Source organism: Aspergillus fischeri, genomic scaffold (genome assembly GCF_000149645.3).
Source record: "Aspergillus fischeri NRRL 181 1099437636252 genomic scaffold, whole genome shotgun sequence".
In the NCBI taxonomy this organism is placed as follows: Eukaryota; Fungi; Ascomycota; class Eurotiomycetes; order Eurotiales; family Aspergillaceae; genus Aspergillus; species Aspergillus fischeri.
In genome coordinates this window covers 1921267-1948088 of record NW_001509768.1, presented here as the reverse complement: position 1 = coordinate 1948088, position 26822 = coordinate 1921267, and the positions used below count along the sequence as shown (strand labels likewise).

Genomic DNA, 26822 nt, shown 5'->3' with positions numbered 1-26822 from the left:
TAAGTTTCACTATACCAGTCAAAATCGTGCGTTGTGGAAGGCCCACCATGAGCTAATGTTTCTTGGTAGGATTGAACGATCCAGATGCGGGCAGAGTTTGTGCTGACGCAATAGAGTCACATTCCAATGAGGATGTCTTAATAAGCAGTTGGCCACAGCGACATACCTCCATTCAACTCAGTAACATCAGGCAGATAAGTTTGCAAGATGTCTTAAGAATATGGAGCAGCAGCTATTCTCATCAATTGAAGACTGAGTGCTGTCGAAGATGCCGTCGCCTCTTCACGGCGACTCCCTTCACTCATGGACATGACCGCCCGGATATTGGGCGTTACCACTGCTCTCTTAGTACTGTCGACCTTGACGGTTGCCCTGCGGTTATACACTCGGTTTGGGATTGTTCGAACACCAGGTTGGGACGATGCATTGATTGTTGCGGCAGTGGTAAGCTAATGAAACGGTCGCTTGATTTATGTCCGAGCACGACTGGTTGACGAACCAAGGGAACGAACTATGTCTTCTATGCATGTCTAATCATAGGTAAGTCACGGGCTTGTGTGAAGCCGTGGCTTCAACTTATCCTCGAGTAGAACTTCGACACCACTTGGGAGAGAAGCAAGATGCAGTCAGCGAGCATGATATGCGAATTCAGCTCAAGGTACGTGCTTCACACTTGAAGTGAGGCCATGCTAACTAACTCGACCCGCAGGCCCTCTGGCTCTCTATCCCATTTTATAATCTCACCCTTACGCTGGCCAAAATCTCCATGATCCTGCTGTATATGCGTCTCTTCGCCTCCACGAACAAACGCTTCCGAATCCTTCTCATTGTCTTTCTCGTCTTCATAGTCATTGTCAGCCTATGGACCCTCTTCAGCACTATCTTAATATGCCTCCCAGTCCGCGGGTTCTGGGACCACTCCGTTCCAGCCACATGTCGCTCCTTCGCGGTAGTGTGGTGTCTCAATGCTGCGCTGCAGATCGTAACGGATATAGTGGTCGTGACGACCCCGATACCCACCCTCGCACGGCTCCGTCTACCAACGAGACAAAAGTTCGCCCTGATATTAGTGTTTGCTTTGGGGTTCTTGTACGTCTCTCCCTGCCCCCTCCATCGTCCAACCCTATACTAACGCCTCCAGCGTCTGCGCAATGAGCATCATCCGCCTTGTTAGAATCATCCAACTCGTCAGCGGCGACAGCGACGAGTTCTCCGGTAACATTGCACACCCCAAATCTACCCGCCACAATACTGACAAGATCATAAGAGCGCAACGGCCCAGCAGCAGCCTGGTCCTCCATCGAAGCCAACATCGCCATCATCTGCACCTGCCTACCGCCAATCCAACCCCTCCTCACGCGCATCTGCCCGCGCCTGCTCTCTTCGCGCCCGCGCCCGCGCGACAGTCAACGCCAACGCCAACGCGAAAAGGACCTACCCTCTGTCTACTCGTTCCATCTTAATAACCCGTTCGCTGTGACGAGTGGGAATTATTCGGCTAGCATCACTGGAAATTGCTCCGTCAATGGGGATGAGTTGCAGGACACGGATGGGATCCAGGTTGTTAGGGAATTGAGGTGGGACTTGGATCATGCGGAGAGAAGATCCGACAGTACCACTGAGAGGGAGAGTGCGAAAAAGCAAAGACGGGATTCGGGGTTTGCGGGGTGATTGCCTGGTTTTCGACTCTCTGGTTTTCGAGGGTTGAATGTATAGAATTTTGTAGGTTTGGGAAGTTTATAGACTTGGTGTGAAGATGTTATAAGTCCGTAGTGGATGAGCCGGATAATTATTTATATTGGAGAATATAAAGAGATGCATGTACAGGTTGTCTATGCTCAGGTACATACATATACGCTCGACCAATCACTGAGGAACAAAGGTACCGTTTTTACACTCAAACCCCAGTTTGGGGTTCAGCTCCGCCGTCGCCTTCATGCAAATAACGCTAGGCGAGTCCTTACTCTGCGGGTAAAGCCGGATACCCTCTGTCCTGAAGTTCTTGCAGGAGGACTCGGTGTTGCACTCGAGCACGATGGCCTCGGTATGTTTCAGGTTCGGCAGACCGGCGTTGTACCAGCACGGATTGGTAACGCACGATCCATCGCCGGGGTGGTAGGTGTTGATGGAGCCCGAGAAATTGGACCAGGTGAAGTCCTCCATCATGACGGACGAGGAGGGGTCGATCGTACCCGACCGCGAGGCGCTCTGGTCGGAGTAGCTCTGGGTGACGAAGATGGGGAACGTGACGTTGAAGACGCGGATGTTCTTCCAGACGACGTTCTTGACGAGACCCTTGCCGCCGGACCAGGACTTGAAGCGGGCGGCGTACAGCGCGTCGATGACGGTGACGTCCTCGAAGCGCAGGTTGGTGATGTTGGCGAAGTCGGTGGGGTCTTTGCCTAGCGAGCCAATGCTCATGCCATGCGACTGGTAGCCGATGGTGTTGCGGGCGAAGACGATGTTGTGCGAGGGGGTGTTGACGGCGATGGCATCGTCGCCGTTGTACATGACGCTGTCGGTGATGCTGATGTTGGTCCCCTCGACGTCGAAGCCGTCGGTGTTAAAGGGGAAGCCGCCCGTCGATTTGGCGTCGACGATGGCGTGGGTGACGGTGATGTCGTCGCCATGTAGCTTGACGTTCCACGCGATGGGCTTGCGCGAGCGGAAGTTCTTGATCGACGCCTGGCTCGTCTTGTAGCTCATCAGGTGCGGCCGGTTCGGGAAACTGCTGCTGTTGGCTGGGTTTGCGTCCCACCAGGCCTGGCCGTACGAGTTTATCCAGCCATTGTTGATGTCGTCGGCTCCCGTCCAGTCGACGCGGGGGCCCTGGAACGTGAACCAGGTATTTTGGCCGGATTTGACGATGTTCTGTACGGCGGTGATGTCCTGGGGAAGATGCAGGTTCCCGAGCACTCGAATCTCGACGTTGCTGAGATTGGTCGCTTTGATCGGGTGGAAGATGTTGTAGTCAACACCCTCCTGGAAGATGATGACCGAATTCTCTGCGCATTGGGCAAAGGCGCCGGCGACGGCAGGGGAATCATCGGCGGTTCCCTGAGACGATGTGTAGCTCGAAGGAATCACACATTTTCTCGAGCGAGCTTGTGTCGATTGATTGGGAGCTCCCAAAGCCAGCGGGGCAAGAGAGGCAAGAATGCCCAGAAGAGCTGGGTTGGTAATCAGCATGATGGACTAGTAGAAAAGTAGTTACTGGGGCACATACCATGGACGCATAGCTCGGTGAATTTAAATAGTTTCCATCAAGACAGCTTCATCGAGCAGGACCTTCAGGAGTTACGGTGTACTATTGCACGGAGAAACTCGAAAGTTAAATAATTTGTATGGACGGAAATTTGAGCTCCACCCGTATAGAGCTGATCAGAGCCAAGATGGATGCTTAGTAGGGGGTCATCGGTCATCGCATTGGTGGAGGAATTAGGACGGAGACTGGGGACAGACAATATGGGTTACCCCATAGTTGACGGTAGCTAATTGACTAGCCGAAGTTATTATCATTTCGAGATGAAGATCTCCAGTATCTGCTTTGAGTCTTGATCTGGACATCTGGAGTTGGCAGATCGACGCCGAGGGCCTTGCAGCCTCAGGCTCTGACCCTTGCACCTGACCTAGTAAACTCAAGCTTATGTGGAGACGGTGGGCCACCGTGATCTAGATAAACATCGACAACAACCACCCCGGGCGATTCTAGCTAGACAGCTCGAACCACCAAACTATTGATACTCACCTTCAGGCCACTAGCTCTACCCAATCACAAATCATCATGGCATCTACGTCTACATCCCCATCCCTTAGCTCCAACTCGACTCCCAACATCTCCGCGTCTGACGCCGTCCTCCACCTCAGCAGTGCTACACACATCGACGCACCCTCACAAGATGTCTGGAACGCCCTCATCGACACCTCCACCTGGCCAACATGGAACACATTCGTCCCGCGCGTCACCATCCGCGAACAACCAGACACCCTCGATGCCTCTCCCGACTCCCTCTCCCCGATCCTACAAAAGGGAACCAAATTGACCTTCCACGTACACATGTATCCCTCGTCGACTAAACCACAAAAGGTAAACGATACCCAGCTTGCAGTCATCGAGTTTGAGCCGCCCAATCCCAGCGCCAAGAATCCCGGGCGGATTGTGTGGGCCAGTGACCCCGATGCCAAGGGCGGATTTCCTGCGTCGCTGCTGACGGCGGAAAGGGTACACGAGCTTGTGGACGTAGAGGTTCCAGGGGAAGATGGGCAGACGAGGCGGGGAACCGAGGTCCGCAACTGGGAGGCCCAGGTTGGGTATCTGGTGTATATTGTGCGGTGGATGTTTGGGGATCGATTGAAGGAGAACTTTGAGATTTGGGTACGGGATTTGAAAGGGTACGTTGAGGGGAAGTCTTCAGGAGCTTGATTATGTGGGATGAAGGATTTGATGCGTGACAACTGCGAGGTGATGCAAAGAGTGATCGACAGGTTGTCGCCGGGGTTTCCGGAATCTGGACTGGTTTGATGGGGTTCTCAGACGGCTGACATGCAGGACATGATCAAAGACTGGGGAATGTTGAATACGTGCATCAGCTGTTCCAGGGCTATCACTTGCTTGGGTATTCTGATGCTGCTCGGGTAAACGGTGATGCAGTGGAACCACGACAAAAGAAAACAAACATATTACCTGCGGAAGTTCGCGTAACAGAAATCGATGTGATGACTCCTTGATTTCCTGATGTTCGTATTTTTACGATATCAAAGACACATATACCCTCCTAGAGCTATATTTAACAATCCTGAGCGGTTAGATAGCTATCTAAATTGCTACTGCAGGCTTTTACCCCGCGTCAACCATGAGGACTGCATGAGCCAATTTCAACGAATCGCAGGTCTCTGCCAGCCAACATTCAATTGGAGATGTGGTCATAGTTCGGGGCTTGAGAAGTACAAGGCTGAACCTACCGTAGTGAGGCCGGAGTAATTCCGAAGCGGAATACCTCGTAGTTACTGGCTAGAATCAGAAGATATCGGCGATGACGTTGCGTACTGCAGTTGAAACTTGATACGAAGGCAATCGGAGGCGTTGGAGACTGTTGAGGCTTAGTGCAGGGTTAATGGGTGTTCTTAATTCTTTCTCGAGCAAGGATCATATCCTGGCTTGCGTAAAGTGTGGAGAAGGTATCCCTCAAATCTCACACTATGCAAAAGTCTCAATAGTCAGTGAATTTCCGTGGCTGAGAGCCTGAGCCTCACACACGTGGGGGTGGAGATTGGCTACAAACTTGTCGCGAGGATAGATCAGAGTTACGAAGAGGCAAGGGCCTCTTGGACGCGAAACAAAAAGTGAACTAAGATCGGGGTACGACTATCGGTTTCCGAAAAGAACTATTATTATTATTATCGTCAGATCGAATGCTCTGTCAGACCTATCCCTGTCCTGTGGCCGTTTTCCTCTGCCTGTCTGATTACCTAACTACTGTTCTTCTGTGACCCGGAAATGACAGCCGTTTGGGCGCTTCCGGGTAATTTCGTGGCGTCCGAGCGGAGACGAACCAATACCCACCGGATTGCCCTATTGGGTCAACCGGATCAATCGGGGACCCGACTAAACCTGTTTGCGTTTAGTGGCCGTATCTGGGAACTGCAGAAGCGCCGAAGACTAAAGGCAGGCAAGACCCTGTTCGCGGTATATTATTAGTTACCGTACCATTACGACACAGGGATATCATGGGTAATCTCGAAAAATGCAAAGGGCGAAATAGTCATTTCAAACATCAGTGTAGCCTGCCTCGGACTGGATATAGATGGACAGGATGGGAGTATTGTCAAGTTGAAGGTTATAGACGAATAGCACGGTGTCTTATACCTGTGCAAGAGGATTGGTCATCGTTAATTTCATCCTACTCAACAGGATTCATGTCACTGTAACCCTTTGTGATAGCCAGGGCAGTGCTACCTTGCCTAAAGCAATAAAACTACCGAATAATTATCTAACTACTTCCTGTATTCCGTATGGCTGACTCCAAGTGTAACAGTAGTAAATGAATAGCAATAGTCGTCGTATTCCTCCGAATCCTTCTCGTTCTTGTAGATTGTCCATCGTCCTCCATCTCCCAGGTTTAACATTGTCAATTAAGCTCCTTGTCGATCCCCGAACTTTTCCCACTTTTTGTGACTCGATTTTCCCTGGTCGAGACCGTTTGCTTTTTCTCTTTTTCCTTTTTCTCTCTTCACTCACCCTCATCTCGTCCTTCCTTTCCTTCCCTCGATCTTATTCCTCTTGCAGCGTCTTCCATCATGTTTTCGGTCTTTCGTCGCTTTCGTTTCTCCCTCACTCTGTCTTCTTCCGCTCCTAGTTCCCTCTGACCACCCGTCTCCGTCTGGGCCTGGATCCTACCACGAGGTTCCTCTGTCACCCGCGTCACACGCATTGCCACTCACATCATTTTTAAATACTCGTTCCCCAGACTCGTGGCCTCTATAGATCCATAGATCGTGTTCGTTCGTCTCGTCGCTTAATCCACAGTATGCGCCTTGGTTGCCCGCTATCTGCCTATTACTTACTCGCTTATTGCGTCAGACATCTATATAATTCCTGTCGCATATAGCGTCGTTCACATGAAGTAATCCAACCCATTTTCCACCATTATCACCAGTCGCCCCCGCATATCAGCTACTTATATCAGCATTTATCTTTTCACATCGTGAGCTATATACGCGACATCTTTGAAGATCAGTGACGACGCTTTATCGCATTCCTTGGCCCTTCAAGTGGCCTTTCATCATAACCGAGTGACCAGGCACCACGCGTACTGTCCAACTACTGCAGCACAATCCAGGCGAACCTACCGCAGGCGCATTAAACTTCCTATTCATCATGGCGGCACCTAATATGCCGATTCGTCTTTCGGTCCACACTGGCACCCAAGACGGCAAGCACCCTCAGCTTCCAAAAGGGTCACAGCCAACCCCTCCAATTACCCCAACTATCGGTCATGACAGCAGTTCGCCCGGAGTCGACACACCAAGTCGCTCATTATCTCCTGTGTCCTTTTCAGGAGGACAGCTGCATGACATCTTACCATCTGACCATCAGATTGTAACCGCGCCACGCAAGTTCTCCGACGAATTGGAGTTCCACTATGACTCCAAGGGCCGCAAGTTCGAGTTTGGCCGTGGCGTTTGGAGCGTCGTTTATATGGCATCCTCCCACGCATCTTCCACCCCAGCTGCACTGAGCCCTCCAAGCTCGCCCGCATCAGGAAGCCGCGTGGTGGCCGTCAAAATGCCTGGGCGACGCGATGCGCCCCCAGTGCTTGACGCCGAGGCCCTAGCGCTGACCCGTCTGAGCATGGTTCCTGGTTGCGAGGACCATATCGTGCCATTCCACGGCTACATTGCCGATTCCCATGCCATCGTCATGGGCGCCGTGCCGCTTGCACTCTCCGCCTATATTGAAGAAAAGGCCAGTGCAGCCAAGAAGCACATGTCCACCAGCACGATGTTTGACCCCGTTCAAGGCATGGCCGAATGGCACGGTCTCGCGAAAAAGCTTGTTGCGGGACTCGATTGGCTCCATAACGGCGCTCGAATGGTCCATGGTGATATCAAACCTTACAACTTTCTTTTGCGCCCCCGCCCTATTGCCAACGACTCGGATTCCGACGAATTCCCCTTTGAGCCGCTCTTCGCAGACTTTTCCTCTGCGCACCCCATCGGCGACTGCACCTCCGCAACCGAGGGCACGGCCCTGACAGCCCTGACGCCCCCATTCACCGCCCCTGAACTCCTGTCCATCACGGCGCTCAAGTCCCCTGACGTCGTCCCGACTCCGGCGTCAGACGTCTTCTCGCTCGCAGTGACTCTCCTCGCGGCTGCGACGGGAGATCTCTTACTCTACCCGGGCACAAGCAGCATGCAGCGTCTTGCCATGGCCCGTGAAGGACACCAAGTCATCGACTTTGCTCGTTCGGGCCAGAGTGGCGCTCGCATTCCGAGAAAGGGCATAGTCGAGCAGATTGTCAAGCCAGCCATTGCTAAGGATCCGTCCCAGCGCATCGATCCTGCCGACTGGTTGGGGCTGGTGGTGAACACCATGACTTGATCTTTCAGTTTTACCTCCTTCATTCTCTGATTTACTAGAATTCAATCCTCCGGCCTATTGGATGATCTGACGTTTCTCCCTCTCGTCTCTCCTTGCCTTGTCATGGCTATGGCCTGCGCCCTTCCCTTTCTTCTCTTCTTCTCTTCTTCTCTTCTTCTCTTCTTCTCTTCTTCTCTTCTTCTCTTCTTCTCTTCTTCTCTTCTTCTCTTCTTCTCTTCTTCTCTTCTTCTCTTCTTCTCTTCTTCTCTTCTTCTCTTCTTCTCTTCTTCTCTTCTTCTCTTCTTCTCTTGTCTTAAACAAAACATTATAAAGGATACCCGATTAGATTTTCATAGATTCTGGACCATTTTGACGTTGATGCGATATACTTTTCTTTCTTGCTATGGCTGTTATGTGGATACGTTGGGTTCTGGGTATACAGTGTACGAACGTGTTATCAGCCTGCTATGTGTGATAAGTATCCTTGCCGCGAGATGCACTCGTGGTTGTATCCAATAAGGCAGATTAAAAATGCCATGTTGTATTACTTTCCCTGAAAGTCTGGGAGTATACTCTATGTAGACGTACGTTACTTGCGTCAGGCCAACCCTCCTTTGCCTAGGGTATGTTGGCCGTGGACAATGTCACTCGTAGCTGTGACCTGCCTCCGCTACGCTTCGCCATGGAAACCGATATATCCCATATGGATCGGATCTTGGTTGTTATCTTGTGATGAATTAGATCACATTATTTATAGAAGGGTTGGGTTTTATATGGCCGGGATATATCTTGCGCCCATGACCTTAAAGAAATAGGGTATGTTATTCTGGAGACGACCAGTGATGATTATTCTATTGACGATGGTAATGATACAAGGTGATTATGGTTATAGTACAAGGGTAAGGTGAGTATGGTACAAAAGACAATGCTATCTAAGTTTTTTAGGTTCGACGCTATATTCACCAGCCCGGAACGAGGTCAACGTTCCCCCAAGCAGACGATTCAACTGCACCACGTTGACCTCCGTATTGTTATCTTTCTGATACTCCAGGATAATCTCCCACAGCGTGATAGAGGAGAGACAGCGGATCCGCACGTCGCTCAGGTCATAGTCTAAGTTCTCCTGGAAATTGGACACGGGGTCTAGTTGTTTGCTGGGGTCTTCTCCCGGCCGACCGTGGACGATCTTGGGAAGATTGTCAAATTTCGGCTTGGGCGTTCTGGCAGCATGCGTTGCTAGGCTGGGGATGGCGCGGACAAGGTCGTTGATGGGCCGGCTGGGAAAGAGAGAACTGAGGAGCTCGGAGACGGGCATTGCGCCGCGGCTGCCGAAAATGAGGGAGACGGCCTCGTAAATGCGGTATAGATTGGCTCTGGAGGCATCGTCGACCTGGTTGCAAAGGCGCGTGATGGGGGAATTGGCGTCGGCCTCGAAGTAGATCATGGTCATGTCGGTTTCTCTCGGGTAGAGTTCCTCGGGCTGGATGTGGAGGGGCTCAAACGGGCGCCGGTCCCAGAGGAGGACTGCGTCATCGAAGGTGCCGGTGGAGAGCGCGCTGCGGGCGTCGTCGATCATGTTCGGGACGTGGTGGAGGACCTCGAAGTGGACCTCGGAGCTTAGCTTGGCGATGTCGGCTTTGAGGGAACCTATCTGGTCCAGGATCGGCTGGAGATCCTGCAAGTCGGCGGTGGGATCCGCAGCCTTACGCGACAGAGATCGATTGAGCTCGTCTATCTTGATCTGTTTGTCCGCCAGCTCTTTGCGAAGGAATGAGTTCCGATTGTCGTATCTCAATTGGATTAATGCCCTCTGTCTCTTTTTCTTCAAGGCGGTATCACTGGGAGATTCCTCCGCAGTCTTGATCGTTTTCAAGATCCTGTCGTGCATATCGGTTTTCATGCGAGGGACATAGGGATAAGGAGACTGCCCCGGCTCAGGAGCCTCTGGAGCCAAGGGAACCGGCGGGACTTGTCGTCCTGCAGGAACTATAACATTGTGTTGCGCGCTCCTTTCAGCGACCCGTGCCGCGTTGGCAGCTGCTAGGTCCCATCCCTTGGCCATAGTCCAGCTGCTTTGATCCTGGGTCGATGCGACTTCAAAGGCGCGTAAAGCGACATTTTCCGTGACCAAAGCCGGACGGCTACGATGGGACACTGATCGTGGAAGGATCGTCTGCGCCTCGAACAAAGGCAGTGTGGCAATAACACGGACACTCCCGTATGTATGGAGACCGGACTGCCGCATACAGGCCTCCATGAGGGCTGACCATGATCGCGCCGGCGTGTAGTGATCTAGTTTGGAAGCGTTCGGAGGCACATTGGCCAAAACTAGTAGCGCATCGTTTTTAGCCAACGCGCCCGAAGCATCGCAGTTGGAGAACCCCTGTTCCGGTAGATGTTCGGCGAGAAAGCCGTGCCAATCCTCATCGAGATCGTTTATATCTTGAGAAACTAGACTGTAGCAGGGTTTGCTTTCGGCAAGCGTCTTGAGCATCGGTCCGAAGACTTTGATATTGGGTTCCACAAGTACATGGCGTCGAGGGCGCAGAAAATCATTCACTTTGGACGACCATAATCCAGCACCGGGCCTGAGATCAAGGACATCCACTGGCGGTTTTCGAAGGAGATACGGCCCGAGGCGTTGAAGGATGTCATCTGCGACAAGGCGTATCAGCATCGTTCACGGAGGATTTTTATTATCATCCCACATCACTGACCACATAAACTCTCGCTGACAATCTCCGGTTTCTGTAGCCTCTTCCTCTTCAGCGGGTTGGGGATTTGCTTCTGCAGAAGTCCTGTTATTGGAAATCGAGCGAGTGGCGCCCATCGGTTCGGCTTCATCTTGCTGATGCTGATGCGCGCTCAATGCGACTGGATAAAACTTAGTCAGTCAGATATATCACAGTAAAAATAATCAAACCCGCACAGCAGCTCCATGCTGATTTGTGGGTAGTCTCCCAGTCTGAAAAAGATTATTTAAAAGTATGCAAAAAGACGTCGGAGAAGTGATAGCGGAGGAGGGGAGCTTTGAACTTGAAGCTCCGCCGGCGGGATCAAAAGTAGTCAAGTTCCCCCATAACATCAAGGACCCCTCTTCATCTGAACACCTTCATGCGTATCGCATATCATTCCATCTCTGACTCTGATACTGCACTTTTCCAAAGTTGTGATGACCAACCCCGTACCTACCGCCTGAGAGTCCATGCTACCAAGGTCTGGCTGCCTAAATGAGGCCTCCCCCACCATAACATCAGCTGGTCGTTGCACCAGAACTGAATCATATCACGCTTGACCCGACCGTTTCCGTTTCTGAAATTACCTAGACTGGAACCAGCAGGCACCAAATCCCCAGAAGTCTGACCACGTAAACGTCTACTTGCTCAGGCTCATCATGGCTTCGCATGCACCCACACCCAGCATGGGAGCGTCACCACCTCAGAGCGTGGAGAAGATCACACGGATTGCGCAAGACTACGAGTACAACCCCCTTATACCGCTACGAAACTGGTTGAGGACCGCGTCCACACTCCTCAGAGAGGTAGGATACCCAGTAACCTTCTCAGCTTTACGCTAACTTTCTGCTCCATCCTAGGCTCGAATATACGAACGGGAAGGCCATGACGAGCAAACATATCTACTGTTATTTCGACATGCGCAACTAGTACTTGTGAACCTAGCAAAGCACCCCGATGCTAAGGATGAAAAGTACAGAAAGGCTCTCATGGAGGCCGAGAAGGAGGTCCGGATCAATCTCGGGAAACTAGAGGCGCTGAAACCCCGGATCAATAAACGATATGAGCGTTACGCCCAGTTGATGCGCGAACGTCAAGTTCGGACTTCGCATCAGGAAACAACCTCGTCGAAGCAGGTGCAACCATACGACCCCGCGTTGGCGGGAGTAGTCGAACCTTTGGAGGCAGGGAAGAACAGAGATTTGGCAGTGCAGCTTGCGCGGACGGAGATTAGCCGGAGGGCGACCGTCAGGAAAGCCTTGCGTCAGGCTGATGTGCCACTAGAAGAGGAGCAAAGCCGGCGTACGGCGGGTGTCTGGAACAATTGGGAAGTTGCTGTGGACAAAAATGGACGCGGGATGGACAATGACCTGAGCCGCCGGATTCAAGATGTGAGACTCAACATCGACCAGCAAACTCATGCGAACGCTCGTCCGCAGCAATCGAAACCCGCAGAGCGGTCCAGTAGCACCTACAAGTATCCTTCCGTCCCTCGGACAAAACCGCTGGAGCCTTTGCCATCTGCGTCGACAAACGTGTCCCGTGATGGAAACAGCTTGCGCTTGGAAGCTCCATTGCCACCGCCAAAGGAGCGATTTGAATCAAGTTATCTGACATTTACTGACGGAGCGTCCCCACCACCACTGCCCGACAAGGTCTCGTCGACCCCAGCTCCGGCTGTTCCAGAGAAGGGACAGCCGGTGGCAGATGGCGGAAACTCACGTCCAGACCTGAACCCCTCCAGCTTCACATTCAAGCCGTCGGCATATCTAGAGAACGGGACACCGTTGCGCACCATGTGGCTACCTCCCGATCTACGAACGCATTTCTTGGCCATAGCGGCTCCCAACACGCGACGCAACCTAGAGACGTGCGGCATCCTGTGCGGAACTTTGATTTCGAACGCACTATTTGTCTCCAGGCTGCTTATTCCAGAACAGACGGCGACGTCAGACACATGTGAAACCGTAAACGAGTCTGCGATCTTTGACTACTGCGATTCCGAGGATTTGATGGTGTTAGGCTGGATTCATACGCACCCCACACAGACTTGTTTTATGAGTTCGAGGGACCTCCACACGCATTGTGGATACCAAGTGATGCTACCTGAGAGCATCGCCATCGTTTGTGCGCCGAGTAAATCCCCTGACTGGGGTGTGTTCCGACTCACTGATCCCCCGGGGCTTAAGACGGTCCTGAACTGCACGCAGAGTGGGCTATTCCATCCCCATGCGGAAGCTAATATTTACACCGATGCGCTACGACCCGGGCACGTCTATGAAGCCAAAGGGTTGGAATTCGAGACTGTGGATCTTCGTCCAAAGGAAGCCCGGGGTTGAAGTTTGATGTGCGATGTACTATGCATGATATGGCTTGCGATTATGATACCATCTCCAGTGATTTGCTGTTTGTTCTCCGCTTTAGAATCATTGCTATGTTCAGCATACATTGCATATCCTACAACAAGATGTCACTGCTTGCTCCTACCATGACATCCCGACTGGCAGTCAATTAATTGAACAATTGTGCAACAGGTCGAGACTACCTACTATGCCATCTCATTACAAGCCCCAATTACCACCATGAACTTTAGTCAAGTATGTATGCATGCTCTCTCATTCCCTGTATACAATATCGTACATTACATACATCTTTCATCCAAGCTGGCCGGTGGTTTCGACTCATCCGCTCATTCCTGCAAAATCCTGCTTCGAGATCGGGACCGAGAAGGAGCGCGGGAGCGCGATCGAGAGCGACGCCGCGCGCCAGAACCTGCGCTATACTGACGCTTTCGCTCGGGGGTGGGCTTTCGCCGAAGTCGCGAGCCCCTACGGTTCCCCGGAACAGTAGTGGTTTGCTCTGTGGCTCGTCTGTCTGACGGACCAGCGGTCATATTGATACTTCTTGTTATTGGCCCGATGGATCGTTCAAACGTATGTTGCTGAGCGCGAGTGACGGTTATAGTTCCTCGCAATAAAGGTCTTGATATGCTATGGATGAGTGCTTGCTGTGCGCTTTGACATTGCGAGATGCGCGTCAATATATAGCGGCTGTTGCTTGGGGCGAAAGTCATTATGGCGTCGTTTGCCTCATTTCGGAGGAACAGTCCGGCTGGTCTGTTAGCACTTTATCTGTAGCTGAACCATGGCTTCCTTGATGGCCCCGGGAATATAGAAATGGGGAGAAGAGACCAGGGGCAAGTGGGTGGTGGCTATAGATCGGTCACTGCAGCTGTGAGATAACCCTTCATGTCTAGTCGGTTAGTTGGACTGAACAATCTGTGTGTTTATAGCATTCAACAATGATCATGAGCAAATTCAGTTGCATTTTTGTATATTGTTAGGTCTGTCAACCGGTTTTCTATTGAGGCTGGCCGTAAACTTGGTGATCATGCCACCACTTGCCAACATTGCTTGTTTGTCATTTCTTGGATGTTTGTTTTGTCCTCAACTGATAGTGAAAAGCATCTGAATTAAATCCAGCAATGTCTGAGGAAGATAGCAGCATATCTCAGATGCTTATCATTTCTCCAGGCAGATGGAAGCGATAAGAATTGGGATCAACAGCTGCGTCGTCGTCGTCGTCGTCGTCGTCGTCGTCTCCCCACACTACTATTATTAAAGCCATCATCATAATCATCATCACCATCTCCACTTGAGCTGTCTCACTTTTGCCTGTCATTCTGTTGTCCTCTCTTGATTTCTTCTCCATAGCTTTCTCCATCTCAACTCTTCTCCATTTGTCTATTCCTTTAGATACCCTCACCTGCTGAATCTCTTCCATCGCCGTCCGCATGTCGTCCCTCTCGCAGGGAGATTCGCCCTCATCGACTGCCACCCCATCCTCGTCCTCATCTAGCTCGACATCAGGATCTCGCACTCCGAAAGCGAATAATCCCTTCAATCAATCGGCCGCATCCTACTTCTCCTACCCCGTCACACACGTCGTCTCAGGACTCTACCGCCGCTTAACAGAACCCAACATCTCCAAAGCATCGCGCAAAGACAGCAACAGTCTCAATAGGAACATGAGCGCCAGAAACAACCACGACCCATCCACAACGTCCCCAGATATCTTCGTCCCTATCCGCACCGCATCACCCTTCCAACCACCGCCCCTCACCCCGCTAACCCTCACCCCCGGCCCTGGTATCCCCCAACAACAACTCCTCACCCGTGCCCTCGCAGAGGAAATCCGCCTACTGGTCCCAGCCCGCCTCCAGCTCGTCGACACCTGGCGCCTAGCCTACAGCCTCGACCGCGACGGCGCCTCCCTCTCAACGCTTTACGAACACTGCCGCGATTTCTCGCACCGCAGCCCGCGGGCGGGCTACGTGCTCATCGTCCGCGACTCCTCCCCCGCCGGTGCCGTCTTCGGCGCCTACATGACCGACCCCCCACACCCAGACTCGCACTACTTCGGCACAGGCGAGTGCTTCCTCTGGCGCGCGAGCGTCCTGCCCTCGCCGGCGAACCTGCTGAATATCAACGGCTCGCAGTCCGAGGAAATGCTCGAGCGCGCGGGCCTGCCCTTGCCCCCCAGTGCGGACACAACGCATGCGGGCCGCTCGACAACTCTACGCGGTGACTCGCGAGGTCACGGCGATGGCCGCCTCGCGGCGCCGCGGGCCAATGGCGGGGCCGGGGCCGGGGCGGCGAGTGGTGCCAGCACGCCGGAGAGAATCCGGTTCAAGGCTTTCCCCTATAGCGGCGTGAATGACTACATGATGTTCTGCGAGACCGGCTTCCTTAGCTTGGGTGGAGGGTGAGTTCTTCTCCTCAAACGTACCTAGTGCGTCACTGGTAGACGACAGTCGGCAGCTAATGTGCAACAGAGACGGTCATTACGGCCTATGGGTAGACTCGAGCTTGGAGAAAGGCGTCAGTGCCTCGTGTCAAACGTTCGGGAACGAGCCTTTGTCCGACGAAGGAGTCAAGTTCGACGTCCTCGGTGTGGAGGTGTGGTATGTCGGGGCGTGAGTTCACGGGTCCCGGATCTCTCTTACGCTTTTTCTTCCGTATAATACCCTGCTGCGATGCGTGCTGGCTCTCCATCGTGCCATTGTCCTGATTGCATTTCTTCCATCTTGGCATCTTAATTCAAAAGTCAAAGAGGAAGAATACGACGTCTAGTAAGATAGCCGAGCGTGATATCCACGCATGTGGCTGTAGCATGTCCATCGATTGCAGTCATATTGTTCCTAGCTACCTAAGCTAACTATAATAAAGATAGGTCATGCTAACATGTGATGTCAAGCATGAACCGCCCATTAACCTTCCTTCGCGTACTCCATTGTTGTACCAGCATTACGGTGATTGACCATTGGTCTTTTAAATTGAGGAATAGGAAATACGGGTGAATAAAACCTGGACAAAAGATAGAATGTAAATTGGAAAGACAACAGGAGGGGGTATGCGATCAATAACACATTAAAGAAATCATAAAATGACAGATAAGAAAGTTCGTCAGCCTGGAGAGCCCAAGAGTGACATCGTGAAACATCTAATAGGGAGAATTGACAATATCGTCTCTTCCCAATCGACTGCCCCATCGGGTACTACGACGGCTCGGCGTCACCGGAGGTCCTGCAATGCTTTCGCGAGTAGGTTTCTGGAAAGTCCTCTTCGCGACCATGTTGACTTCATTCGGCAGCGCAACAATGACATTCTTGTCTGAGCCAAACCGGAAGTTATCCGCCATGACATCTTCTGCATATCGCTTGATGGTGTAGGGGTCTTTCCGGCCGGCAATGACCTTCTTCAAGCTCCAAGTGACGATGAAAGGACCAGTGGCGGTGACAATGGATGTCTCCTGAGACTCAACACCGGTGTTGAACCGCGCCGGAGTGAAAGAGATGGGCTTCTTAGTCTCATGCTGGAACTGCGCGACGTGCGCAGGAGTGAGACCCAAACGGCGAGGCTGTGGTTTCGAGTCCTTGGCGAAGGAGCGCTCGAAGCCAAGCTTGCCTTCGTTCTTGCCTTCTTTCTGGAGCGAGTCGATGAGCAACAGGTAGGTTCGGCAGGTAGCCAAGACCCAGCGGCCATCGGCAGACACGTCCAGTCCGATGATGGGCTCTCCCAAGGCAGGTATATGCGTCTTGGCATTGATACCCAAGCGGTCGAACATGCGAATATCGCCCTTATTGGAGGCAACAGCAATGTATCCCTTCTCAGTTGTGGCCACTGCGGAGAAATCGTTCTTGCTCGCGTACTGTTTCAGGTCCGCATCTACCAGTTTGGCTCCTGCCAATCGAGGGTCAATGCGGTAGAGTGCGTTCTGCGAGACACCGATGAAAGGCTGAGCGGAGGTCATCTGGGCAAATTTCTGCAAGACGTTAGTTAGATCTATGGCGTCAAACGAAGGCGAGAATGTAAACTTACGTTTTCTGGTGCGAATGTGGTCACCGGGATATCGTCGTGCACCTTCCACTCATCAACGACCTTGCCGTACTCGAGATCCATACGATACAGCGAGTGAGGGTCATCGCCATTCTGGAGAATCATGTTGCGGTCCTCAGCATGCAACATGACCTTCTTCGGGCTGAAAAGCTTTCCCTTAGGCGTCTCGACCTTAGAAATATTGGTCGAAAACTCCAGGTTGTTATCTGGTGTATGCCTGAAAACCCCAATCTTAGATCCACGGACAACGAATGATCGATCGTGCTTGTAGCCAACTGCGAGTTGAGAATTGACATTGCCATCATCGTCACGCGTAATGACATCCTCCTGCTCTTCGTCTGAATCGTAGTGCTCGCTGCGTTGGCCCTCGTCCTGCTCTTCCTCCTCTTCATCCTCGGCCTCGGCCTCGGCCTCATCCTGTTCTTCGGTCTCGGGGTCCTCCATTGTAAGATCCTGGAAAGCGTCCAGCACGTACTCGCGATCATTCTCCTTGACCTTGGTCCATTTCATTTCGTTCAGCTGTTCCCAAAGGGCCTGCATTAGGCCCTCTTGAAACCTCTCTTCTGTGGCCTGATCCTTGAACCGGAGTAGCCATGAGTAAGCGGATCCGTCTTCACCGTAATGATTGAAGATGAATGACAGGTATTCAAAATTGAAAACTGGATTGATGTCGGCAACAACCGCTTGACCAAGCCATTCCTTATCCTCCCCACTGATCTGCAACCAATACTGCCAGGTGCCCACTTCAGACACAGTGGCAACCACATCGGGATCCTGAAGAATGAAAGTCCCGCTGGGGAAGTCGAAAAGGTGCAATTCCGCCTTTTCCTTTGCGAGAATCTCCTTAGCCTCTGGCTGCGCCGCAGAGGGCGGCGCCACTGTACGTTCCTCCCCTTCCCCGACTGGCTTTATGAGGCCCTTTGACCGCGAATACTCGACGTCACGAGCCATGGCAGCGGCGGACTCTCCGGCAGAAGCTACAGAGTGTGCGCGTGATTTGACTGGCGAGGAGATTGGACTGGCGGCAGGGATGGTTTTCTCTTCCTTAAAGGAGAATTCCTGAAGCTCTTGCTCCGTTGCTCGCTGAGCGCTCTTCCTGTATTTCCTCTCGTACTGACACTGCCACGCTGCTAACTCAAAGGTGGAGACTTTGTCCGCTGGCACAGATGGGTCGCAGACAAACTCGAAAAGATCACCGGCGTCGCCACTCAAATCGTTCCAAGCTAGTATTTTCGAACCCCCTTCGCGGGCTTCAACACGGAAGTGCAAGCCTTGGTCAAGCAGGAATACCTTTTCGTCCTTGTCTAGACTGTCGCTGGCGCCTTGTTCATCCTCGTCATCGGCAAGCTCTTCCTCACCTTCCTCGTAGGCGCGCTGAATGACGAGTTGATACTGAAACTCCTGACCGGTGCGTCGAATAGTAGCCGCGGCGTCCTTGAAGATGAGCTCCGAGTAACCCTTTGGAGAAAGAGGGCGGACCAAATACAGCTGGCCTTGAGGGATCTCGATAATGGATTCTTTAGAGGTGTCTCCAAATAGGAACTTGCTCACTGTGATGTCACCGAATTAGTTAGCTGAATGTCACGATGCACAAGAAATGATCCTAAAATGGATATGAGGTAAAGTAAGGAGGGGTAGATGGCGGGGTAGAGTGAACGAGATGGTAGATGTTGAAAACAAGAGACAGATCTGAGAGTACCTACCATTACGGAGCATGAACATAGCTGGAGAGTTCAGGAGGCTGCTACCTCGAAAGGTGCAGCTGATTATTCCTTACTAGTACGTAGTGCTTAGAGGCACGCAGTCGGCAAGGAAATTAATGTCAGGGGGGCAAAACACAAGGAAAGAACGGAATCTGCGAAAAAGGAAAAAGAGTATTTTAATAGAAGAGATCCAACATCAACAGAGAATAATGATGAATCTTCAGCAACAGATCTCTTTTCCTAAGAACTAATCCTGTTGAACGACTGGCTCTTGTGATGCTCGTCCTTGCAAGAGGAAAATCACCACATGTTTTCTTTCTGTTGATCTGCCGTCATCGATCGGCTTCTGTGGCAACCGGTGTGGCGTTATATTGTGGCTGTGCTGTCAAGTGGCCGATGAGACTAGCTGTATATGGAGTATGGTAGCATAACTATTTGAATAAGAATTATATCTACAATTAACAGCCATTATTGTTTTGGATAGGTGGATCGTTCATACGTTAGTGGTGTACATAGCGTAATAGCACAGACTATATACAGAGTTAACTTGCCTGTACAAAAACACAGGTTACTCTTTGCCCGCTTCGCCTGCTTCTTCCGCAGCATCTTCTCCATCTGGCCCGGCTTCCACAGCTTCGACACTCTCCCGTGGTGTCTGATCTTCAGACTCATGGTCCGCTGATTTCAATTTGCCCCCCTTCCTTTGAGGAATTACTTGAATAAATGCTTTCCCCCAGTCACCCAGCTCCAGCCACCGAATCATAATCTCCACGACATGGTTCGTTGCCAGTACCTGACGGTGAGCCATCTGAATATACTCTCCGATGGGTAGCTTGGCGGTCTTGATGCCCTTGGCTACCGCGGATTTATAGCAGATGCCCTTGTGGCGGTTCTTGTCCACCAAACCTCCAATGATATATGTGCTGTAGGGCTTCAATTCCGTCAAGATATTGGGACTGTCGCTGCTGAGGTACACAATCTCTCCATCCTCAGGCTTCGCGTCCGCCTTGTCAGCGAAAACACCTGCCAGTTGGCCGCCTTTAGGTCCTTGCATCCACTCCTTTGCCATCTCGGCAGCTTCGGCAAAGTCCTCCTGCAGAAACCGAACGCCTTTCCAGTTCTCGTGTGTCTTTCCCAGCACGGTATCGAACCGCTCCTTGAGCAACTTGTTGAATGATGAAACGGCCAGGTGCGAGCGGAAGGGGGCCCTACTGTTATCGGAGTAGGATCGCGTAATTTGCGCTCCGAGGGATACTCGTTCCTTGTCTAGCATTAAATCATCGTAACTGCAGTCGAGCACGAGTGTGACCGGGAGCAGAGTTGACCGTTGAAATTTCTTTTGTGTAGGCTCGAATGTCTTTCGGGTTTCTTCTGTAGCCTCTGCGCCCTCTTGTTTCGCCTGTTCTAAAGCGGCTCGTCTCCGTTCCCTTTTTGCGACCAGCTTCTCTTTGCGTTTCACTTTGCGCTGTTCCCTCATTGCTTCCCAGTGCTCTTTTCGTTTGAGTTTCTTCAATTGATTCTTGGACAATGTGGGCGGTGCCTCCTTTCCGGGTGCTTCTTGTCCCTCCTCATCACCAGCTTGCTCTGCATCGTTCTCATTCCCATTATTTGACGGCGAGGCATAGTTGTCGGCACCCGCACTCTCAGCGTCATCGTCGCGGACGGCTCCAACAGCGCCGGTCATGACGGGCTCTGATTCCTCCTGCGCTTCTTCGTGGTTTAATTTGGGGTATTTTCTAGGCCGCTCGTCATCCTCCATCTTCGATCAATCAAGGAAAGACGGAATACCGGTGATCGAAGCTCTGTCGTATTGAAACATAAAATAATCTATTTGCGGACCAATGTACTACGGAGTACACTTGAAGGGAAACCCAAAATCGGGAAAAACCCTCCCGCAACCAATCACAGCACCCGCAGCCCTCATTACTCAATCCCGATCGCCCTCACGTGACCCCCACTCCAACTTCATCCTCCAGCATCTCCGGCCAATCCTACATACGCCTGTTCCAAAGATCTCCAATCCCAGTCGTCACAATGCCTCAGGATATGCCCCCATCGGGGGGCTATGCGCCTGTCCAGTACAAGGCAAGTTCCCAATTGCGGGATTCCCCAACGCAGTCACCGATCGAACTAACCCAAACCACAGCGTAACCTCCCTGCCCGCGGCTTCCGACCCATCTACTACCTCGTTGGAATGCACCTCTTCATGGCCTACGGCTACTACAAGCTCTTCTACGGTATCCGCGAACAGCACGAGCTCGCCCGCGAGAAGATCTGGTCCCGCCTGCACCTGGTCCCGCTGCTCCAGGCTGAGGAAGACCGTGACCAGGTCCGCAGACACTTCGCCGACAAGGCTCGTGAGAAGGAGCTCCTGGGTACGGAGAGCAAGGTCTATAACTCCGATCGGTATGTGGAACCCATGGGATTGAAAGTGGTGTGGTACAGTTGGCTGACCTTGTTTACTCCTGCGTCTGCTTCAGCTTCGTTCGTCCTACTTTCGTCTATACCCCTTCCAAGGTCACTCAATAAATGGTACGATATTTGTTACGAGCTGTGGTGCCAGACTTAATCGTCTCTCTACTGCGCCAGATGTCATGATTCTGGTGCCATTATACGATTCCGAGGGCATTGAATGGTGCATCAGATGCCGCTTGTCATAGCGGTATTTCACGGGAGTCAGAGATGTCTAGGGAGTCTTCAAAGAAAATAATGTGCCCTGTAGATATATTGCCTCTGGGGCGTTTGCCTAGTTTTGCAATGCATTTCGTTTCTTTTCGCCTTTACACGCATGCATTTGCGTCGAGTCTAACAGATTGCTATGTGAAACTTCCAAGTCGAATAGAAAGCGATCTATTTAGCTCTATCCTTTTGATGACATTGAAAGGGTAATCATAGGAGAAAAATAAGTACAAGCAGGTATTACGAATCGAGCCTCCCATCCTCTAGTACTGTACAGGACGAGTAGTTCCGAACATGAAGGAAGAGAGCCAGTCGTTGGCGGACGGCTCTAACCAAACATGTCGGCAACACCACCCAAATCAGGCCCGTCATTGATGTCAACTTTGCTGATTTGTTGGCCTTCCATCTCGTTGCTCATGTATCTCTCTTGCAAGGCACTGCGTGCCTTGCGGCGTTCTTCCCGGGAGCCCAAGATCTTGCCTTGCTCGGCAATACTCACGCCCCTGAGGCCTTCAAGAAGGTCTAGCACGAGCGCACGTTGCTGCCGTGCTGCCGTGGATCGTAGAAGCGCGGCTTCCGTACTTGCCACCCGTTGTTCATCCATTCCAGGAAGGCTGAGGATCACCGAGCGTGGTGTTGGGCTACTCGAGCCATAGAGAACCCAAATTGACGCGATCAGCTGGGCTAAGTCTTTCTGCATGTCAACAAAGTAAGGCTCATGCACAGATGTAATGCAGGCCTTGAGAACTTCCGAGGAAATGAACTCGCGGATGGTGACTACAGTTGGGCTGTGATTTGGAGGCGCGAAGTCCTGCAAGATCGACCGAATAACACGAGTGATGATGCTACAGCATCTCGTATCCCGCATGCGAAGAGCATGTGTACAGAAGAGCATGACGGGTTCGAATACTTCCGGCGAAGAAAGAACAAAGTGCCGAATCGAGTCGGAAAGTGCTGGAGGTGGTTGCGGCGCGCTAGGCTCAGCGGGCTCGTCGTCCGGATCTACAATGGATGTTAGTCTTATGTCCTGCAACAAATCGTCATGATGTCAAATCACGCACCACCTCTCTGCGGATCCAAAAGACTTGCTACCATGAGCACCGCAGAATAAGTCAACTGGCGGAGGATACTTTCTGACTTCATTTCGTCAGTCAAATCCCCGTCCGCAAGTCCCTCTTTGCGTTGCTCGATAAGGTCCCATTCCGCTGTGACTTTCCTGTCAATGTTGGTGAAGAGCGTTGCCAACATAGGAGGAAGGAACTGTGCTCGGAAACGGACAGGGCAATCATCGATCAAGCACCTGGAAATATTGAGGAGAACAGAGAATTGGTGAGAGGATAAATGTGGTGAGTCCTTAAAGAGAGCTTGCGACAGAGGTCCTGGAAGTTCTGCAAACCCATAGAAATGCTCTCTCAGTCTGCTCATGCTGAACAGCATTGAGTAGCAGGATTCTCGGACAGCCCGAACCTTACCTCGAACGGAGGAAGCGAACCCTTCGAGCGAAGACCGCGACGCAGTGATCTTCGCATAGAACTCGTCGCGGCTGCCAGTAGATATGCCTGCCTGCCAGAACCGGTCGGTCAGGATACGTTCGACGACCCCTCGCATATCATCAGGCAGGCCACCCCAGTTCGCCGGATTGTGGAAGGCATGAGCATTACTGCAGAATATATGTCAGCTAAGCACCTCTAACGGCATGGTGTACTTGCCTGACAAGCTGTAACAATACCGGCAAGATAATGGGAACGATGTCGTGCCAGATATTGCACGCAAGATCATAAGCAAGATCGGTCTTCTTCAATTTCTCCGTAGAGACTGCGAGCATGGTCTTAGTTCCCCTCAGAGGTAGTTGCTGGAGTGCGAATTAGTGTCAAAGTTAGGTCCCGAACGTGGGCGTAGACTCAGTACCTGAAACTTCCTCGTCATAGTTTCCTGAATCTGCTTCCCCTCATTATCCAGCGGGACCGCGGACCAGTCTTCCAGCTTCTGCGCTTGGTTCTTTTGCATATAGGGCCCAACATTTTGCAGCCCAAGCATGTCACAGAAGCCTTCGAATGAGGAGCTTGTGCTCCGAAATTCTTCTTCTTGCCAGGCTTGCCTGATAGGTTCCAGAAAGGACTTCAGCCGGGTTTCACGCAGATATGGATCGACGTTGTTGGCACGTTGCCTAACTAGTTAGTCCAGAGCTACAGGGACAGAAAGAGGATTGGAGGTGTCCATACATGATAATTAGGAGGATTGAGGTATGCTCCATGTGGAGTTTGTCGTCCACCCGGTTGGCCATGGTGATTTCCTTGATTTTCGGCTCAAGCAGATCGTAGAACGTCTTCCAGTTTCTTGTTAGGAAATATGTATCCCAAAGGCGCTGAAATACAACTCACAGAGAAATAGTCAGCATAGCGCATAGCCAGGCGTCGGAGTTCATGGCTGGCCAGCCCATGTAGTTCCTTCACAGCTTCCGAGTAAGCCGGGTATTCAACCAAGTCAGGGAGACGAGTCATGAGAATATGCTCAAGGACTTTAAGTGAAAAGCTGGGATTCTTGTCAAGAGCCCTGGATGAGATGTCAACGATAAGCTTGATGATGCGCTGTTTCAAAATAGGGTCCTTCAATAAGAGTTAGTCAAGTAGCCAAGGATGAAGCACAAGATAGAACGCGAACCTCGTAGTTCCTCTGCATCAGACTCAAAGCCCATGTCTCAAGCGCGCTTTCCAAGTCTATTCGTTTCTGCTCCTGTGCTTTGTGTTAGAACCGCAAAAGTGCCGACATTGCAAGTAACATACGTCCTGTTGGGGCATTTTGCCATGAGCTGAAACCCATTTGTTATAACCCTTGAGTGTAGCTTCCACAACAGCGAATTGAGTGTCGGCGCGCATCAACGAAAGAGAGTTCTTGGAGAACGTTTTCACTGATGCCTAGGTTAGCATAAGCACTCACCGGCAGAAACCGCCACAACTCACCATCAAATGGCTCAACCCCATTGTAGAGATTGTCCAAGTTTGCATCAACGCCCGCGAGAATATGTGGAATAGCATCTTGTGGTCTTTTCTGGACAATAGTCTCGATGATGGACGAGCAATATCTCCTGTAGTTTCCAACGAAAGCGTGCCGTTCTGGCACTGTATCAATGTCTTCATTCAGAAAGACTACTGTAGGATTATCAGAGTCCGCTGGTAGTGATTCCCAGCGGATCAGTCGCTCAGTACATATGCTAAGCAAAGGGGGAATCAATCCAGTTACCAGATCGGTGTTCCCGATCCTCTCGGAGGCAAGTAGTTTGCACCATACGTGAAGGACAGGTATCGACACGGTCAAGCTGTGGTTCTGAATGACACTGATTAGGAGATGGAAAAAGAAAGTGAGGTTCATGCCATGTGCGGTCTCAAGAGAGAAGCCCTTCTCCTCAAGGAACCCCGCAAGGTACGAGAGCATCTACCGCGCAGATTAGCACGAGATCATGGCAGCCATCTGGGTCGAGAAGCTCCTACCTCGGATAGTTTTTTCGAAATCGTGTACCTAGTATCATCGATGTCGTCGGGTCCAACGATGGACCACTCGTACAATTTCTGTAGGAGAGTCAAGTACTCTGTTTCGTACATCAAGTGCACGAGAGGCTGGAAGTCTTCGATTTCGAAATTCGACCTGCTATAAAGAGCATGCAGTGCTTCGACTGCAGCCTGGATGAATAGTTCAGCATTGCTCGTGTAGTGCTGCTGGGAAAGGTCGAGGTGCCTTACCAACAACACCTGCTCATCGCTGCAGGTAAGCGACCTTGCGATACTCGAGACACAATTTGCGGATATGATGGCCTTGGGAATTGCCCAGACTAAGATGGACTTCAATGTTGCAAGAGCTTTGAGCGCTGCGTCTCTGGCCTGTGTGGAAGCTTGCAGGTTCTCAACACAGTAGATAAGGAACTCGCATGTCCTTGCGAGCCAGCCCTCGATCCCACACCGAAGCTCAACATGGTGCTCGCGCTTTGGATAGATCTCCTCAAAGACTGACAGTGGTGTGCAGATCTCCACTAATGCTCTGTTGAGATCTGTGCCTCGCAAGGATGAGACGGTGTCTTCGCGGTAGAAGATGTCTTCTGACAATGTCTCCAGAATAGACAGGACAAGTTCTTTGTGTACAAGACTGGCTCCCCAAAACTGCACAAGAATCTCGTCCATTGCCAACCAGTCTAGGCCCCAGCTTCTCTTGGCAATCTCTGCCCATAACTGCGGGATCTTGTTGCGGTAATAGGCCGGATCCTCTGGCCGGATTGACTCAGCAAGCTTGAGAACAAAGTCTCTGAGGATAGCCACCTGATCTGCGGAGGTGAAAGAAGTGTGACGCAGTACATGATCCAAGAGCGTTAAGCCAAAATAGCGGACCAAGGAAGCGTTTTCTACCCGTGAAGCCAGAAGGAACCCATTACGAGCAGCTAGCTTGCTTTCCTTTTGAGACTCCACAAAGGTCAGGGCTTGCCTGCGGAGCTCATTTGTCGACGAAGGGCTGTGGATGAGCTCCAGTGCCCGAACGAGGTCAGCCATGCCGCCTTCTGAGAGCTCATCTTGGGCGGCCATTCCGTCGACCAGTGCAGAGACCTATGGTGGTCACTATATAACGATGGGCTCAGAAAAGGAAGGAAGGTCTCAGTGCCCCACTGGATTCTTTAAGCGCTCACTTCCAATTCAGGCTGCACTAACAATTCCTGCATCATTCACGCTTTCTGCGCAGTCTTCTCACTCTTTAGAATTGTTCCCGGAAAAAGAACAATAAACGAGTGGTTTTGATGTTGTTTGTATGGCGGGCAGAATGACCACGGCGATTCACCGATTCTGCCCTCCGCAGATGCCTGCCTAAAGACGAGAGAGATCTGCGTCTGTCTTTGTTTCTCTTCTTTCCCCAAGATCACGTGAGGAACGTATTTACCCTCACTCCTTGACGGTAACTCGAGGTCTTATCGTTTAACTTCGTATACCTTATATTGTGCTTGAGACGGGAGGGAGTTGTTGGATGGATTTCTTGGGGAAAGCGGGAAGACCCAAATTGCCAAAGAAAGCTTCAGAAAAATTCCACGCGCTCCCGCTCCAATCACCACACCGACTCGGAGGGGACCAGCTTCACAATCACACCGCTTACAAGAGACAGGTTGCTACCTTACAATATACAATTGACCCATCAGAAGCGTGTACTCAATACTATCATGATGCTTCGATGGCAGTGATACGGTGGTTGA

The 26822-nt window shown here is 51.5% G+C and overlaps 12 protein-coding genes across 12 annotated transcripts, besides 3 other annotated features; 6 read left to right on the top strand and 6 right to left on the bottom strand.

Annotated features, from left to right (window-relative positions):
* Positions 1–309: 309 nt before the first annotated feature.
* NFIA_068450 (uncharacterized protein) lies at positions 310–1480 on the top strand (the record flags this gene model as incomplete). The annotated part of the gene is made up of 3 exons (XM_001263572.1): positions 310–444; positions 710–1069; positions 1268–1480. The coding sequence occupies 3 exons, from the start codon at positions 310–312 to the stop codon at positions 1478–1480; spliced, it is 708 nt and encodes a 235-aa protein (XP_001263573.1).
* Positions 1481–1866: 386 nt separating this feature from the next.
* pgxC (putative extracellular exo-polygalacturonase) lies at positions 1867–3189 on the bottom strand (the record flags this gene model as incomplete). The annotated part of the gene is made up of 1 exon (XM_001263571.1): positions 1867–3189. One exon carries the CDS (start codon positions 3187–3189, stop codon positions 1867–1869), a length of 1323 nt encoding a protein of 440 aa, XP_001263572.1.
* A 595-nt stretch (positions 3190–3784) lies between these two features.
* NFIA_068430 (SRPBCC domain-containing protein) lies at positions 3785–4639 on the top strand (the record flags this gene model as incomplete). The annotated part of the gene is made up of 2 exons (XM_001263570.1): positions 3785–4392; positions 4591–4639. The coding sequence occupies 2 exons, from the start codon at positions 3785–3787 to the stop codon at positions 4637–4639; spliced, it is 657 nt and encodes a 218-aa protein (XP_001263571.1).
* Positions 4640–5900: 1261 nt separating this feature from the next.
* Positions 5901–6431, bottom strand: NFIA_068420 (uncharacterized protein; the record flags this gene model as incomplete). Its single annotated transcript, XM_001263569.1, has 2 exons — positions 5901–5956; positions 6239–6431. 2 exons carry the CDS (start codon positions 6429–6431, stop codon positions 5901–5903), a joined length of 249 nt encoding a protein of 82 aa, XP_001263570.1.
* A 446-nt stretch (positions 6432–6877) lies between these two features.
* On the top strand, positions 6878–8104 carry NFIA_068410 (protein kinase domain-containing protein; the record flags this gene model as incomplete). The annotated part of the gene is made up of 1 exon (XM_001263568.1): positions 6878–8104. The coding sequence occupies one exon, from the start codon at positions 6878–6880 to the stop codon at positions 8102–8104; it is 1227 nt and encodes a 408-aa protein (XP_001263569.1).
* A 128-nt stretch (positions 8105–8232) lies between these two features.
* Positions 8233–8393: a microsatellite.
* Positions 8394–9011: 618 nt separating this feature from the next.
* On the bottom strand, positions 9012–10927 carry NFIA_068400 (uncharacterized protein; the record flags this gene model as incomplete). Its single annotated transcript, XM_001263567.1, has 2 exons — positions 9012–10738; positions 10801–10927. 2 exons carry the CDS (start codon positions 10925–10927, stop codon positions 9012–9014), a joined length of 1854 nt encoding a protein of 617 aa, XP_001263568.1.
* Positions 10928–11477: 550 nt separating this feature from the next.
* NFIA_068390 (putative endosome-associated ubiquitin isopeptidase (AmsH)) lies at positions 11478–13157 on the top strand (the record flags this gene model as incomplete). The annotated part of the gene is made up of 2 exons (XM_001263566.1): positions 11478–11624; positions 11679–13157. 2 exons carry the CDS (start codon positions 11478–11480, stop codon positions 13155–13157), a joined length of 1626 nt encoding a protein of 541 aa, XP_001263567.1.
* Positions 13158–14387: 1230 nt separating this feature from the next.
* Positions 14388–14418: a microsatellite.
* Positions 14389–14418: a microsatellite.
* Positions 14419–14611: 193 nt separating this feature from the next.
* On the top strand, positions 14612–15797 carry NFIA_068380 (putative oxidative stress response protein Oxr1; the record flags this gene model as incomplete). The annotated part of the gene is made up of 2 exons (XM_001263565.1): positions 14612–15582; positions 15653–15797. The coding sequence occupies 2 exons, from the start codon at positions 14612–14614 to the stop codon at positions 15795–15797; spliced, it is 1116 nt and encodes a 371-aa protein (XP_001263566.1).
* A 523-nt stretch (positions 15798–16320) lies between these two features.
* On the bottom strand, positions 16321–18938 carry NFIA_068370 (uncharacterized protein; the record flags this gene model as incomplete). The annotated part of the gene is made up of 3 exons (XM_001263564.1): positions 16321–17142; positions 17199–18766; positions 18920–18938. 3 exons carry the CDS (start codon positions 18936–18938, stop codon positions 16321–16323), a joined length of 2409 nt encoding a protein of 802 aa, XP_001263565.1.
* A 549-nt stretch (positions 18939–19487) lies between these two features.
* Positions 19488–20678, bottom strand: trm10 (tRNA (guanine(9)-N(1))-methyltransferase; the record flags this gene model as incomplete). The annotated part of the gene is made up of 1 exon (XM_001263563.1): positions 19488–20678. The coding sequence occupies one exon, from the start codon at positions 20676–20678 to the stop codon at positions 19488–19490; it is 1191 nt and encodes a 396-aa protein (XP_001263564.1).
* Positions 20679–20953: 275 nt separating this feature from the next.
* NFIA_068350 (putative NADH-ubiquinone oxidoreductase subunit GRIM-19) lies at positions 20954–21448 on the top strand (the record flags this gene model as incomplete). The annotated part of the gene is made up of 3 exons (XM_001263562.1): positions 20954–20992; positions 21066–21325; positions 21400–21448. 3 exons carry the CDS (start codon positions 20954–20956, stop codon positions 21446–21448), a joined length of 348 nt encoding a protein of 115 aa, XP_001263563.1.
* A 478-nt stretch (positions 21449–21926) lies between these two features.
* Positions 21927–26166, bottom strand: NFIA_068340 (karyopherin MSN5; the record flags this gene model as incomplete). Its single annotated transcript, XM_001263561.1, has 10 exons — positions 21927–22600; positions 22660–23258; positions 23308–23450; positions 23507–23765; positions 23821–23924; positions 23980–24204; positions 24260–24331; positions 24382–24506; positions 24559–25030; positions 25087–26166. The coding sequence occupies 10 exons, from the start codon at positions 26164–26166 to the stop codon at positions 21927–21929; spliced, it is 3753 nt and encodes a 1250-aa protein (XP_001263562.1).
* Between the last annotated feature and the right edge of the window lie 656 nt (positions 26167–26822).